General features: G+C 37.0%; 1 protein-coding gene across 4 annotated transcripts in view; it reads right to left on the bottom strand.

The window, feature by feature from the left end:
- ctnnal1 (catenin alpha like 1) overlaps positions 1-17,212 on the bottom strand; it is a 94,568-nt gene that overhangs the window by 5,044 nt on the left and 72,312 nt on the right. For 3 of the 4 annotated variants that reach the window (XM_089123263.1, XM_039681211.2, XM_039681213.2), the window contains exons 5-15: positions 13,800-13,889; positions 11,168-11,338; positions 10,280-10,480; positions 7,387-7,476; positions 5,450-5,608; positions 5,257-5,349; positions 3,571-3,721; positions 2,739-2,776; positions 2,591-2,641; positions 1,947-2,101; positions 1,136-1,184 (exon numbers count right to left, since the gene is read on the bottom strand). In XM_089123263.1, the coding sequence (XP_088979389.1) occupies positions 1,136-1,184; positions 1,947-2,101; positions 2,591-2,641; positions 2,739-2,776; positions 3,571-3,721; positions 5,257-5,349; positions 5,450-5,608; positions 7,387-7,476; positions 10,280-10,480; positions 11,168-11,338; positions 13,800-13,889 (1,248 nt within the window). The remainder of the gene's footprint in view (positions 1-1,135; positions 1,185-1,946; positions 2,102-2,590; positions 2,642-2,738; positions 2,777-3,570; positions 3,722-5,256; positions 5,350-5,449; positions 5,609-7,386; positions 7,477-10,279; positions 10,481-11,167; positions 11,339-13,799; positions 13,890-17,212) is intronic. The other variant, XM_039681212.2, reaches the window with a different exon arrangement.

Genomic DNA, 17,212 nt, shown 5'->3' with positions numbered 1-17,212 from the left:
TACTTCAAATTATGAGTTTCCAAGTTGTAATTGTGAGTTTGACGTGATCTGTTTACAAGTAGGAAACTCGTAATTATGGCAATTGCAAAAGTGAATTCAGTGAAGTCAGAAAAGGCCATAAAAAGAGGTACGTATTAGTGCCCCTTTTATGCCATTTTAAAGGTTCCTTATTTAGTTTTTCTCAAAAAATAGATGTACATGCATCCAAGGTCAAAGGATTGTACTTTAATTTTCTCATCATATTATACATCATAGCATCAGTTCTATTATTTGTGTCTGAAATGGTTAAAAGTGCATGTCAGAAAGCAAACAGCCATTTCCATATCTGAATTTTAGCTACGGACGTTTAATTAGCACTTGTATACCCAGCGATACGAACCAATTCGCACGCAAATCCTCTTCCTTTGGAAGTCCATACAAAGTGGATTTGCTTTCGCAGCGCAGAAAACAGCGTCTTTCCCAAAATGTCGACAATCCGAAACAAACTCTTCCAGGCCTCAGCTACAACTATTGTGCTTGAGGGCGGGTCAAAGTAGATGTTGTTCACGGGCAGCCAATGAAGACCATAGGCTGCCATTATAATGATTTGTTACAAACCTACCTAGGTTCATATGGGAAGTAAGAATGTAATTATTGAGGACTCATTTTTGCCGTTAAGAATCGGTTCTTTATTTTTTCTATAAAAATGTATTTGGTGAGGTAATAACTCTAACTATCGTGCACTTAGATGTTTGAAACTTTGCAGACCTCTTACATACACAAGCAGCTATACTACACACTGAATGAAAGGTAATATCCAGAAAAGCATAATGGTGCACTTTAAGAGAACTTTGCAGTGCTGTTCTACTGTGATGTTGAGCAGGCTTGCTCTGTCCGATAAGAGGGTGTTAAGAGGAAAGTGTGTGTTTGGGTGGAGGTCAGTGTACCCTCCGCTAATAGAAAGACACACTGCCTAATCAGCATTTCCTAGCCCATTCACAGCACATACTGTAACCTGCTCTGGATTACAGTATCTCACAGAAAAATGACAGCTGACCCCTCTAATAATATGCTGATCCATATTTTCCAGGGGACTCATCGCTCCTAAAGACACCTCGAACAGATTCAATTAAAAAACCTATGAATGTTGGCTTACCTCAGCTTGGTGGAATAGATCCAAAGTTGTCTTTAGCAAGCCTTCCCCCCTAAATCACAGATGGAAAAACAGCAGAGTTAATAAAACATCCTTGAAGATCCATAAAACTGATTGTGTAGGTTGACAGAGAGTGCAGATTAACAACAACATGGCATTTTTCAGAAACCACGTTCCAGCACATCGGCCCTCATGTATCAAAAGAGGGCCAAATTTCCAGCGTACACCTGGCGTACACCCAAAACCATGGTGACTTTGAGATTTATCAATATGGACGTTGGCGTAGGGCTCAAATTCTACGCCAGCTCAGGAGGTGGTGTACATATGGACTGGGTTCAGTAATGAAAGGCTTTCAATGACCAAAAAATAATTCAAACTGACAAAATAATAAAAATGACATTCTTCTTCTTTTAAATATTAATGATAATAATAACAACAACAATGACATTCTTCTAAATAACGATAAGCGTCATTAATAATAAAAAACATTATAATAAGATGAATATTACAAATTGTCATGCAATTATTAATGTCATCATCATCATCATCATCACTAGTGTACACACCAATACATGTGACGTGTTACGAAAGTAATTGCTAATTGTTTCAAAACAAATGCTTTAAAAAAATGCATTGTGATAGGTCATTTCGGCTTCACGTCAGAGGAGTGTAAGCATAATCTTACGCCAACATATACGCCTGTTTCTACACAAGAATGATAAATGAGGGCCACTGTGCTTAATTTCCTGTGTAATATAGCACTACTCGAACCAATCTGGTAATCTGACTATAAAGTTTATGAAAAAAGAGTTACCTGGTGAAGAGGTACATGGAATACGCCATGCTGGATATGATCTGACACAGTCGAACAATCTCATGGTCCTGCTCGTCCCAGCGCTCCACCTCGGAGTCCACATCTGAGGTGAGGAGACACAGTTCCAGCCCCAGCTTAGCAATAGTGGTTTGCTCCTGAATAGATCAAAAGTAGTAAAACTTAAAATTGCAATAATAATGAAACTGAAAACATAAATATTAAAGGAAATTCAATATATTAAGTACTATATCTAAATAATATAAATATAAAAATATATGATATATTAAAATAACACTGCATGTTAAGACTAAAAGATGCAATGATTTGTAGTTTTGACTTTAAAATGAAATAATTTTTGGACAAAATGTATAAATAAAACTAAATAATCCTGTTTTATCACACTTATACTTATCAGTTGTCCATTTTAGGTCTTTAAATCTTAATTATTTTCCAAGTCCAGCTCGTTATAGACATTTATTGTAATCTACATATAGAAATGGAATGGCAAACAAACAGCTATATAATTTGCAGGACAAAAATTACATATAAGGTCAAAAATAGAGCATGATGGAACATTTTCAACCCAGTTAATTAACATTAATCCAACTTCTCGTCACATAATATTTTATTCTGCGAAATTGTACCTCAGCATCAAGTTTGGCAGCCTTGACTGTCTTCAGGTTAGCAGAGTGTTTCTAGAGAATAGATGAATCAGTAAATATAATGAAGGACATGATATGGAAAGGGAAATTTGTAATAAAATCAAATAAAAGAATTGCTTGCGAGACTCACCCCTGGTCTCGGAAGAGACAGATATGTTTTCTTATCACCTAAAATGAGGTAGACATGTTATGTATTACGACCAAAAATATCTATAACATTAAAATATGCCAACAGAACCCTATTAAACATGATTCAAATGTACGTCTGGCCTGTGTATTATGATGTGGATGAACAGATACAAAAGCATGATCTTGGGGGGTGACGATTTGTTTTGGGAAATATCTTGGTTGCCACTGATGATGACTGGGAATCTCTCATCTGGAACAAAACATCTCCCCAGGCACCGGATTTCTGTCATGTTACTGATGCCTTCCTTCAAACTCTGATAAATATTGTTCCTTCCATGAGAAAACCATCGCTCAAAACACATCCTTGAGCGGTATGTCCAAAGATGGGCGAAAGGACTTTCACAGACAGACCTGTAATCTCAGTGGGACCGCTGCAGTGCGCCCATAACCTTGCCTACAGAGGTTTATCCAGTCTCTATTCAATTACCTCATGTGAGGGATGTGGATGCAGTGTAAATGTCAAAGCCGCACATCTTTAGCGGATGGAAAAGATAGCAATCTGGCCACGAGGAAAAAGACCTTTAAAAACTGCTATCGCTGCCCTGCCCATAGGCATGAGCAAATACATTTTGTTCACCTGAAAATAACTTCTACTAAATGGAATCAAAGCACCCTTAGAAGCCAGATTACAATACTGTAGTATGTACTGTGGTAGTGTGGTAAATGCAGATAACATACAAGACATAAGGGCGCTTCATAATCATATCTTGGGCTGGAGGAAGGACCTGTTCGAGTTTGTAGTCTTGTAAGACTGAACTGCTTGATTGACGTACCTCTGCGGCCCTCAAACACATCATTGATCTCCTTCAGTAGGATGGCCATGTCGCACAGCTGGGACTCCCAGGCTTCACAAAACACATCCAAGTTTTCTTTGGCTATCTTGCTTGTGGGGTGCAAAGCAAGGGTCTGTGCCGCTGAGATGATCTGAGAGGAGAAATTGGGAGGAAACAGCACTCTGATTTTAGCACACTATTTTCAAGATCTTTCTCAACACTTTTAAATACATGACCATAATGTTGGGGTCAGTAAGATTTCTTAAAAGAAACTATTACATTTATTCTGCAAGGACAAGATTTAATCGATCAAAAGTGACAAAAGACAATAATTATTCATCGTGTTGTTTCTGCTGATATTATCGTTCATTGAGTTGTATACGTCTAAATGTATTTTGTTTTCTTTTGCATTTTTGTAAAATTTAAAATCCTAATAAAAATACTTATTAAAAAAAAGTAACAAAAGACATCTGTTACATGTTACAAAAGATTTCTATTTCGAAATAAATGCGGTTCCTATTCCAAGTTTTCAACGTTGATAAAAATAAATGGTTTTTGAGCATCAAATCAGCATATAAGAACGCTTATATGAATCATGTGACAGTGAAAACTGGAGTAATTGTATTTATTTCATCACGGGAAAAAATGTGATTTTAAAATATATTAGAATAGAAATCAGATACTTTAAATTGTAGTCATATTTACTGTTTTCGCTTTATTTTGATCAAATGAATGCACCCTTGGTGGGAACTTTTGAACTTTGTGTAGGTTTTATGTGACAGCATAATTTGACTCCTGTGCAACATCTAAATATCAATATTCAGTGTTGGTTTCTCTACAGTGTCCCACAGCATAAATGCAGCATCTAACTCTGTCGGTAACTGCATAATTATGATTTACAGCTTACTGGGAGGACGTTTAAAAAAAACACACACACTCACAGCGAAGCAGAGCTGGTCTCCGCTGAGGGTGTGGATTCAGCTGGTAATTACCTGTGGCTTTTGGAATAACTGATAAAGCAACTCATTATCATGCACCCCTGAAGCTGCTGCTCTCCTGCTGTGCTCTTATTGGCTGTCTCAACTTTAGGCCTCATCATTATTGGCTGGTGAGTGAGGTCACCCTCTCTCAGAACACTCATTCCCTTATGCAATCAGATATGCTAATGAAAGTGTGCTGATGAAATGCACCGCAAATATACTCTGTTAAATATTGTATTCTGCATATTGGCCCAATCTAACCTTTTCCTTTTCAAGGAATGTTTGAAATGGGATATTTGTTTGTATTGAAAAGAGAGACTTGAACAGCAAAGATGATTTCAATGCATGCTTCAGTTTTTTTTTCATCCAGCTCTGTGCGCTGAAGATGCATTTTTAATTGCAATTTTCATGCTATTTTAGCAATTTTAGTTATTTTCTTGCCTGCGTGTCTAAGTGTTTGCCTCAGCTGTTTTTCTGTAATCAGAGCCGGAAAGTCAACAACAGAGCACAAAATGTGTCAAATAAGCATTGTTGATTTTTGAAAAATAAGCATGAATAAAAAAAAGGCGAGTAACAATATTCAGTGTTTTTATTAACAAAATCTATATAGTTTAACTCTCTGAAAGCCTTGCCAAGTAACATACTGTTTATCAAGCAGAGATGCCAGATTCCAACTCTTATAGCAGACAACCTATCTTTTGTTTACCTGCGGACCAATGACACGGAAAGTTTCCTCGGCGTGAATGCAGGTGATCTCCAATGGCTCAGTCCCCGAAATGTGGCAGAGCAAACGACAAGTCTGAAATCAAAGTTGAAATTAAAAGTTGAACCTATAGTGAAATGTAAAAATCGGCCCTGCAATTACATGTTTTAACTGTGTCATAATGTAATCATGTCACCTCCACCAGCTGCTCTTTGTGTTCGGTGAGTGTGCCGGCATAGTCAGCCACAGCCTCCAGGTTTCCATCCCCACCCGAGGCCTTCAGGGCCTGCAGCACCAGATGATCCGAATGCAGCTTCAGTAGTTCAGTGGCCCTCCCCACTGCCACATTATGAAGCTAAACAAAGGGGAAAATGTGCAATAATGTGGGCTGAGCAGTGAATTGATCTGGTATTAATTACGCGCTAAACAAGACAATGTTGTTTTAGCAACATAACTAAATGTTTTTTTTAAAGCACTTATTATCTTACAATCATTATTGTTATATGAACAACAAGCAGCAACTGTACGGATTCAATAATAATTCAAAACTAATGCAATACACCATCTATCCTTCCTCCAAAACATGTTTTAGTCTTACCCTGATTCACTACGGTAAGCCTGTTACACGTGTTTATATTTTAGACCAAGCGGGATGCTTTTCATGGGAAATTGTGTACTTGCATCTCTCGCCCATGCGTGTCTATGTGCACTATGGATACATCCCAATATAGGCATGTTGACAATTTTGTGAGAAAATAGAAATCAATTCGGTAAGCGTGCACTCCAAAAACTTGAGCTCGAATTTAGCTCTCTGTACTGTTTTCTTGCACTTGAATGCTTAAAAATACTTGCAAAAGATAAACATTCATAACAATGCAGCACTGGCCTGATCGGGACAGTGATAGTTCCGTCAACTATTGGCCATCGGGCAGTCTTTATTGTTGAGCACTGCATTTTGATCCAGTGCGTCAGTTCATGTGTGCGCCTCTCTTTTTCTCACGTTGAGTGCTTATGTGTGATAAAACGAAAAGATGGCGCTCTCAGAAAAAGCGACAGCAGGCAAAGAAATCATATCTGTGCTAAACTTATTTTTTTGCCTGTGGCTGAAATCGTACAATTTACTAGCATTTGGCTAGTGTGAAATTTGGTCGCATATGCAAGTGATTTACTCGCATTGTAGAGGGTTGATATTATTAAATTAATTTATAATTGTATTTTTTCCCCAGATCAATAAACTAATTAAATAGGGTCTTGGTGTGTCCTTTACACATTATAATAAGACCCTAAACACAATACTTTAAATTACACATAAACTGTTCTGACTGTGGAACCTCTTTGAACCCTTTAATCTGTACTATCTATTTGTTTTGTGTTGTCTGTTTAGCATTATTTTACTTTTGTATAATCCCTGTTAACAAATAAGGCTGTATGAAATTTCTGTTAAGTGACAATAAAAAAGCCATTTTCATTTCAAATCATCTTCAAATCTGTCAATTATCAAAATGGATTCAGTAAAATGATTCATTAACTCTGATATCTCAGTATTTTGAGCCATTCATTAAAAGAATTGCCTCAGGCCCCGTCCACACTACTGCGTTTTCGTTTAAAAACTGGGAGCTTTTGCTACGTTTGCACCTCCCGTCCAGACTAAAACGGAAAAAAAGAAGACCTAAAACGGAGAAGTTTAGAAACACTGCAACTCCGTTTTACATTTTTATTCTCCGGAGGGCGTTTTAGTGTAGACGGAACAAAACGGAGGAGTTTAGAAACGATGACGCTGGTGTGGACGGCGATCGTATTCGTTTTAATTCTACGTTTTTAAACGAAAACGCAGTAGTGTGGACGGGGCCTCAGAGTCATTTGTTCAAGAATCAGACTACAGGCTCCCAATTTGTTTTTGCATGTCTAGGCAATGCAATAGAAAGATATGTAGTCTTTATTTCATTCTTAACTCATGCCATTCAATTCAAATACAAATGTACAACTTGAGCAAATATGAGTTGTCATGGCACTGTAAATTCAGCAGAGGCGCTATAAGAAACACTGCAATGGACGCCTCTTAGGAAAGATTGTTTTAGATGCTTTGGCTCATGGGATTCAATCCCTGCGCATAGCTTGTCACAAGAATCTCACCTCTCGTCTGAGATCACTGACACTCTGACAAGTCTTCAAAATAGAGAGCTCCATCTCATCTGTGGCCTCTTTGGCTTTAAGCAATTGCTGCTGGAAGGGAAGAGAAACAGAAACAAAGACAGAAAGACAACTTAACACAATGCAAAACAGAATGATTTTCAACCAACCGAAAGTGCACAAGGCACCAGCCATGTTGAAGAGCCCTTCAAGTGTCAGTGTGGCTCAAGCAGCCTGAAAGACAGACATGTCAGTCTTTATCTGCGGTTTTCTCTGCAGAGGACAGGCAGACAGGTGGGTGGGATTGCTTTCAGATGGGATTACGGTGGGATGTCAACACAAACACGGCACACAAGCCATGTGAATGTTTGAAGCGCTCTCATCTTCATGCTTTACTCGGATACATCACACTGGGACTGCAACAGTCATTGCACTTCAGTGAACACACACCTAATGTTTCTGTCACTGAAATGTTGGACAGGTAAAGTGGGGAACAACCCTTATATTATGATGTAAAAACAACACCATCTCTAAATCAGTTTTGGCTGATGACAGCAAAGATCGTAAACCCCATCGTAAACACTCAAGGACTGTTTAGGTAGACAGAAAGAGGAAACAAACTGCAGTGCTTGAGTGATGAAAACTCATGCTCATGGTCTGTTTATTGGCAGATGCACTCAAACTTGTCAAGAGTTTGTTTAAATGGACAGTTCCAATCTGATTGGCTTGTTTTCTGCAACTTACAGAATTGCATACCGGTTTTTGTTTTAATCTATTTTCGTTTGAAGAACAACAAATCACGTGTTTTGAAGTTTGCAAATTGGCATTAGAGTTTTGTCGGAAAACTAGTCAACCAGTCATCCACAAGCAGAAGTGTATGTTTCACTTTGTTGTTTTTGATGGTTTGGGTTGAGGATGTATATTTTACATTTGGGAATATAGTAATTAATAAAAAAAAATTAAAAAAAATCAGTAATCAGTGTCTATAATTTTAAAGGACTCTTTCACATTTCCACACAATTATATATTATTTTGATAAATAACAAGTTAAACACAACAAATTGTCACTTTAGATGTAGGTCAGACAGTCTCTTCCTGTCCAAGTGGGCGATTCTTGGCCAGAATCAGCTGTGATGAAGATTTTTGCCTCAACTATATAGCCTGAAACTAATGAAAACTAGGAAATTGGACCGTTTAATTAGAAAAACTACATGAGAAAACAAGCAAATATGACAAATAAATGTTTTAAAAAAAATGTAACACTTTAGATTAGAGACCACATACTATTTGTTTATCAGCATGAATATTACTAGCATATTGGCTGTTAATTAGTACTTATAAAGCACATATTAATGCTTTATTCTGCATGACCATATTCTACATCCCTTAATCCTACACAATACCTAAACATAACCACTACAATAACTACCTTACTTACTGTACTATGAGTAAGCAGCAGTAATTAGTCAAACAGTTTCTAAATTACTCATTTTTGTAATGAAACACTTGTATGCACATTATCTGCCAGTTCTCTAGATATTGAATTGGCCTTTGAAAATCCAGATGATTGGTCTTTTGTGTCTAAAGTATTTTCAGATGCCCCACACATTTTGACCAATACATTACATCAGTTGTGACCACTGAATTTGTAAAAAAGAAATGATTTCAATTCAGTTGAATTCAAAGCGAAACAATAATTGTGCATCCATTCAATGGCATGGTATTTTATGGACTCAACTGTTCATTTGCGTTTATATGAAGAAAGAAAGTCATATACTTTGGAGATGACATGAGGGTAAGTACATGATGAGAGAATTTAAATTTTGATTAAAAAAAGGGATGAGAGAAAATATGAGGGTGAACCATCACTTTAAAAGGCTCAAAAATGAGCAAGTTTTACTACATACCCAAGAGAAATGTCTAGAATACAAAATAGTTTTGAGCAAGACTAGAAAAAAAAAATTATACTACTAGAATCTCAAGGTTTTTTCCTTGACTTTATTGATTTTATTTATAGGCGTGGGAAATAATAACTTTAAATTCCCTGATATCCAGGTTTTCCACGACTGTTGGACCGCTAAATATATATTCATTCTGGGCTACTTTATAACATTTGGCACTCGCAGGTGAAATAAGCAAGTAATGTCACAGGAAGTTGCTTTGCACAAATGCATAAGAATTACGAAAAGTTAACACCACAATTTTTCCAAATGGAAAGTTAAAAGGATGTTTACAATTTCCTGTAAAAATCTTTTTCCTTGAGCAGAGTTTTGCTTTCACAAGCCATTCAGTGCATAGCAATGAATACTATCGTAAGTAATATCAACCTTGCTATTAAACCATTACAGTGTGCGTTTTTTTATACTTTTCCTTTCTTTTCATCCCTCTATATTTTAAAGACATAAGAATATTTAGTCACCTCTATGCACAAAGTCCATATTTCATCTTAAAGAACATTGATTTTTCTGTGTGCTACACAGTGAAGGAGAACATGGCATAAGAATATTCTTATTCAAGTAACTGCACCGCGGGGCTTTTTCCCAGTGTATGAGGTTCAGGGACAGTTACTCCACAGGAGGGGAGGCATGCAGAACATTCTTTAAACACTGCACAACAAAGAAATGAATGACAGATATACAAGCCAAGAAAAAAATGTGCGTTAATATATGAATGCGAGAGCAAGTTTAGTACACAAACATGTTGCACAGCTATTAAATGGATTCAGGTGTCGGTACTAGAGAAATGTTCCTGTAATGTTAAATATGTTCTTAATTTGTTAACTAACTGAGATGCAATTTGTGAAGTTTCCCCCCCCCTGCTGTCACCATCAAGTGAGACTCAAGTCATGCGGTGAATTACTAGTTGGTGCAATCCCTAATGTGTGTATGTGTCTTACCGCATGTCTCCATGTGTTGATGAGCTGTTTGGTCTCCTGACGTGTGATCTGGCAGAGCTGTATGATTGTCTCTCTCTGCTCGTGGCTGGTGTAGGCAGAGTCTGTAAAGTCTTCGGTTTTCTCTACCAGAGCCTCCAGCTGAGCCGTCACTGCCTCACAGGACACACCGTACATTGAGTCTCTCAGACCCTCCACTTTAACCTGAAACACATATATACACACATACATCTGGTAAGATATTGAGATTAGTGCTGCAAGACATTTCAGTTCCTGCAACTGCATCTTTATATTATATAAGATATTTAATTGTTTCAAGCCATCCATAACATTTAAAACAATTATCAGAATCAGTCAAATCAGTCATGATTTCTTCTGATTGGTCAGAGAACAGGCTGAATCCTCAATGTTTTAAAGAATGTTACTTCAGGTTCTTTATACTGGCAGCAATTAGAAATGCAAGTTTTTATTAGCCATTTGACGATTTTCTCTCACAATTTACTCAGACGCTCTGAACTGAACTGCTTCCGCATCACTTGCTCCGCCGTTTCCTCCAACATTTTGAAAAAGAACATGACGTCATTTTAATCTTGAATCGAAGTATTACATGTCTGCCATCTTATGGTAGGGAATACAAATTACTTTGGCTTTGGCGCTTAAAGGGTTAATAAAGTGGTATTGTCTCGTAATATAGTGAAATATTATTTTGTATTGTAATATATTTAAAACTACATGGTGCTCATGAAAGTATTTTTTTTCCACTAAAGAAAACCTTATTAAACAGTAACTGTTATAAGTGTATTGTTTGACTGATTTGGACAACAAGCAGTACTTTTAAAAGAAGTCTGACTTTAAAAGAGAAACTTAAGAGCCCTTGGCCTACACCTGCACCTTAAAGTCTTTAATCCCAGCGTAGATGCTGACAGGAAGTGCTTTGGCCTCCCCACCGCTCCTCGTGTCAGTCACAATCTCAATGACTTGCTCCAGGGCCAGACGCATACGCTGGAAGACTGCTTCTTTGTTGATCCGTGCCGACTCGCAGTCTGGATGTCTCAGGCAAGTCTGAGAGGAAAAGAGGGACAAAAATTATCTTCCAAATGCAGAGGGACAACAGAAGTGTGGGTGACAAATTTGACATGTGAACAGGGTGTTTTTGCACTTAATTTTTTTCCCAGAGTAAGGAAAGAAATATTGAGGTAAAAACAAACTTAATGACTTAAAAAAAAAAACAATTAACCATCAAATTAACAGTTAACAATGAACAGTTCAAGTCAGGTCTGGCTCTCATTCAATAATAATTGCATACAACTTTTCTTACTCTCATGCAAAATTTTTAATATATACACTGCATTATTTTATTATATATACTACATTTCAAATGTATGGGGTCATTACGTTTTTTATTTTTATGTTTTTGAAAGAAGTCTCACCAAGGCAGCATTTATTTGTAGGGATGCACCGATCCACATTTTTTCACTTCCGATCCGATCCCGATACCTGACTTTGGATATCGGCCGATACCGATACTTTTCCGATACCAGACCTTAACATTATTTATCATTATTGTTGATTTTATATGATGCTGAAATAAACACCTCTCTACAAGCAAGGATGATACGTACGTATGTAGCCTATGTCAATATATATATATATATATATATATATATACATATATATATATATAATAGATATATTAAACAATAGATAGACAATTAAACAAAGATATACGCATTATACAGGCCTACACAGTGCTTTAATTTCAGGAAGGTCTACTAACATTATTCAGGTTTATCGTCTAAAAAGAATTATAATAAAGTAATCAAAAGTAAAATAGCACTGCAAAGTTTATCATAGATTTATGCTTATTAAAGCTGAAGTTATTCATTCAAGAGCTGTGGGTGATTTTCTCTTTGCCTTTGGTTGTTTTATTCTCAGTAATGTCGCAATCGTCACATTTATACTGCTGCCCCTTTAAGAACTAGTGCGGATTTCATAGTCTACTGATGCACCATATTTTCTCCCAACTATTTCCATAAACCGTTTATGTCTAAAATGAACGTAGTTAAGTGATAATCTCCAAGCCGGTCGTTTTGACATTTTTGTGCAGGCTACTTTTGATCGTTTAGACGCGCATATGAAGCCCAAAGTATAATTTGCTTGTCTGTTTCGGAGCGCGCGCCGCCCTCTTGCGCAAATTTTGTGCTTTTAATAGCTCTTTTTATTATTAAAAGCGTCCCGCAATTTAGCAACAGCAGAGACGGCATTTTACAACAATTACCGATCGTGCTGATTCTGTCTTAAAGTTTGAGTTTTAGGGAGAAATGACAGTGCACCGCCGCGATGGGAAGGAAGTTGGCTACACAGAATGCGGCTATTGTTTAATGTTTTTTTTACCTCAATATATTCTTTAATCTTTGGAAATCAGACTAATATCACAGATCTAAAGTGTAACCAGGCTATGTTTCCTCTGTCGTCACTCATTGCAGGGCTGTCGTGTTGTGCGTGCTGTGGCACCGCGTGAGAGATCTCTCTCTTTCTCTTCTGGACTGCGAATTGCAAACATGCATCACAGACAAATAGTTTAATTTATACGGCTTTGCAAACATTGCATTTTGCTGTCTTGCTCTGCTGCGGAGTTTCCAGTGTGAAGTATTTCCACCATAGGATTTCCACACAGCGAACATATTGGTAGCTCAATGCTATCCTGCTAGCTGGCTGCAAACTGCGGAATGGATTTCTTGAGCGGGCGTCTGTGTGTCTCATTGAGCCCTATTTTTTACAGTCTATGATTGAGCTGCACCTCCGTTCAGGATATCCATTCCACAGTTTTCAGCCAGCTAGCAGACTAGCAGCCCCGGGGAATCCCTTTTGGAGTCATTTCAGCAGCCAACGTTAAAGCGCAGACATGGATCATAAATATCGGATTTCTCCGCAGGTTGGATCGGAAAAATCCGATACGTGAATTACGCTGGTATCGGTCCCGATACCGATACTGGATCGGATCGGCCCCATCCCTATTTATTTGATAAAAAAAATACAGTGAAACTGTAATATTGTGAAATACTACATATGTAATATTCTGATTTGGTGCTCAAAAAACATTTATTAATTAATGTTATTAATAAACGTTAAAATCAGCTGCCTGATATTTTTGTGAAAACCATGATATTTTTTTCAGGATTCTTTGATAAATAGAAAGTTCAAAAGAACAGCATTTATTTGAAACAGAAATATTTTGTAACACTGTAAACATCTTTACTGTCAGGTTTGATTAATTAAATACATCAATGTAAAATAAAAAGTTAATTTCTTTAAAAAACCCAAACTTTTAAAATAGTAAAATACATTTATATTCAAATGTATCTAGTCTTTGTAAGGCCACCAGAAATGATTTGCTGATTAAAGGTGTTGAGAAGAAGTTTTATGCATAAATGTGTAAGTATGCGTGGTTATAGCATAAGAACTGTTGATCCTATATTAACATCTTTTAGACAGCAGATGGTACTCTCTTCCACAATCCCACCTTAGAGGCTGTGAGGAGCATCATGGTGCATTTCTCCAGCACAGCACGTGCAGCGGCCATCCGAGCTCTTTTCTTTTCATCCTTCAGATCCTGAGGAAAACAAGAAATACAAGACAAATATGAGAAAACACGCAATGCCTCAAGTGCTTTCGAGCTTTCTGAAATCTCGGTTTAAGGTTTAACCTCAGTTGACTTTATAGAGAGAATAAATTGTTTACTTACAACAAACAAGACTGGAATTAAACTGTATTACAAACTTAGTTCAGTTATGATTCCCACAAAGTGCTTATAAAACTAATTTCACTGACTAATAAAACTCAAATTTGTTCAGCAAATCAAGAGCACTTGTCATGAATATTAACCATATGGCGCAGCCTGTCAGGAGATCCACAGAACTCTCATTCTAAGAGTTCATTTACCAAGGTCTAGCTGAGAATGGTCCTTGGAAGAGATAGCACTGACATAATGCCTTCCACCGACACTGAGAGAGCTGGAATATAACTCAATAGAGCTGCGCTCACTCAACGCGCCGTTAGGCATTAGGGATTTGTGACTGACAGACTCTGTGTGTGCATGACGGAGAGAATGAGAAGAACCTGATCTCTCTCACCCTGGCTGAGCTCACAAAAGGAGAAGTGATTATCTGTTATTATGTTCTTCTGAATAAAACTGAAAAGATGGAGGCCGCAGATCGGCAGGAAAGCTCTGCAGAGATAGGAGCGTGATGTGTTTGTGAAACGTTATCAAGCACATATAGTGATTCCTGTTTAAAATGAGAAAACCTTTCCTATTAGTTCTTGGCTTCATTTGTATTCACATTGCTACTTTCCTAATCATGATGGGACCTCGGAGGGGGCCTCAGAAGGAGAAACAGCCATGCACTGCTGGAAAGATCAAAGAAACCAGTTTCTGATGGTGGCTGGTTTCATATGGTTTCACGTAGCAATAGAGCAAATGTCAGGACATGACCAATTTTGGACCAATTTGATATTGACAGCAGTGTTTGCACACTTTTGGATACCAGCCTACTCTATAGAACAGGGCTTTTCAATTTTTTTATGCCGAGTCATTTTGATATTTACCAAATAACTATTATCTGGTAAATATGTATGCTGAATTAAATTGGCAGTGTATCTTCATTCTATTGACTATTAGAATACTGTGATAAAAAAACAACATATTTTTATTTACATTCAAATGTATTTGGATAATTGTATAGAATACAATATAAACTTTTTTTAATAATGTACTTCTAAATAAATTGATAAAAAATACATAAAACTAAAAATTTTTTTTTTTACTTTAAAAATATGGAAATTAATATAATGCAATTAATTATTCTTTAAAATGAACTGCAATCAATCTCACGAATGTCAGTCTACAGAAAGCAAACAGTAATAAACAAAAAAAATATTGTTTTTACTTATTTTTTACTCACATTATTAACATTTTCCTTTAGCAGCCATGTGGACCCCATTTTGAAACGCTTTGATCCATCCATGTATTAACATTAGCATATGCCCTTGACAAATCCCATATCTAAAGTGGTTTGATATGAGACACAATCTTAACCCAGCAGCAAACCAGATACCATGTTCAAAAAACCAGCGTGACCATATGCATCTATGATGTGTTTTTTTCCCCAACAGAGCATTGATAATGAAGTATAAAATGAGTATAAAAACTATCTAGTACTAATTCATATGAACAGTACAATTCCCTGATCTTGCATATGTTTGCATTGCAAACACATGCTGATGAGAGTTATATTGCACCACTACCGTTTGCCAAAACCCATCGGTTCTGCATTGCGGTCGAGTGTATCTTACCCCAAAGGTTTTTATCAATGGGGTTTAGGAGTTGCTGATTAAAATTGTAGTGTGCGGCACAGTTCATTACATAAAACTTAAATACCTCCATTATCTTCCCCCTCACCCCTCATGTATTGTGTAAATCTACAAGGAGCTCTACAAATCTGCCATAGGAAGTGTCCTTATCAGTGTTTGACTATCTGTGAAGCAGGGGCGGACTGGATATCTGGAGCACTGGGACTTTTCCCGGTGGGCCGCTGGCCAATGTGGGCCGGCACACCCGGTACACAAATATATATATAAAAAAAAAAATCGAAAATCATAATTTTACATCTCTTTTCTACGCAAAAGGATGAGAGTCGATCGTGTGGGCGCTGCCGACAAAGAGTGTGTTTTGTGTACATGTGAGTGTGTTGCCTTCCCTCCCTGTTAGTTTGGTCTACTCCATTGCGTATCTTGAAACACGCCCCCTTTCACATGTAATTTACAGAGAGAGAGATTTATCCGTTACAAAGAACTTCTCAGAGCAGATAATTACAAATAATTATCCATGGATAAAATGGGGAAAAAAAGAAAAAGTGGAGATGGAAAGTTGTTCCGAGCATTAAAACAAAAAAATGTAAACTATCCAATATCGTTTTCTTCCAAAAACGAGTTCCTTGTTTTGTTTTAAAACTTTAACTTAATAATTACATAACTTATGTAAGGATTTTGGCCAGGCGAATCAAATGGAATTTCCGGTTTGTCTATGGTAGGCTGGAACACTTCCGGTCACTGTCCGTCAGTGGCACTCGCTTACTTAACCGACCGTTCAGCGTAGTGTAAAAGAAAAACACGAGTCTTTTCGGTATTAAAACAGCAGGTGTTGTACCGAATTCCAACTCGCGGACAAATCGCACGCCCCTTCGCGTGCGCGCGCCTCTCATTACCTAATACACGCTGAATCGAGTTTGAATGCACTTGATTTGCCATATGCGTTTATCGATGGATTTTTTTCTCACAGCAAGCACCCACATCATGCATGAAAGCTTTGTCTACACTAACAAAAATTGACAGACAGTGAACTGTGGATAAAAAATGCAAACAAACAAAAACGCATGGGAGATCGATTCATAAACTTCCACGGGTAAAGCTACCATAATAAAGCTACCAGCTGTCAAAACATTACTGTTAATTTCAAATAATTTAATTGAACGTAACTTTTGCGTGTTAAACACGATGTGGTTCAAAGTAAAATATTGTATTACTCTCCCCATTGCACAACAATGTCATTAAAAATAATAATAACCTTTTTCATGAAGATATTATAAACAAATTATTATGCATGCATTTTTGTAATATTGCAGCAGGTTTTCTTCAAAAAAGGGCACCTGAACACAAAACAATGTATTTCCATAAGCAATCCCAGCTGGAATTTTTCTTAAAATTTTGTTCTGTTCTAATGTTTTCAGCGGGTAGTTTTTTTTTTTTTTTTTTTCCCACAAAAGAACATTGTATAATGTGTTATCTCAGCAACATTCCCAAAACATCCTCAAAATATTACAATTACAAAAAAGTTAAAACATCCTTAAAACATTATTTCAACATTACATTCAAATGTTT

Source organism: Pimephales promelas, chromosome 18 (assembly GCF_988280905.1).
Source record: "Pimephales promelas chromosome 18, fPimPro1.hap1.1, whole genome shotgun sequence".
NCBI lineage: Eukaryota > Metazoa > Chordata > Actinopteri > Cypriniformes > Leuciscidae > Pimephales > Pimephales promelas.
This window is presented reverse-complemented; position numbering and strand designations above follow the sequence as displayed.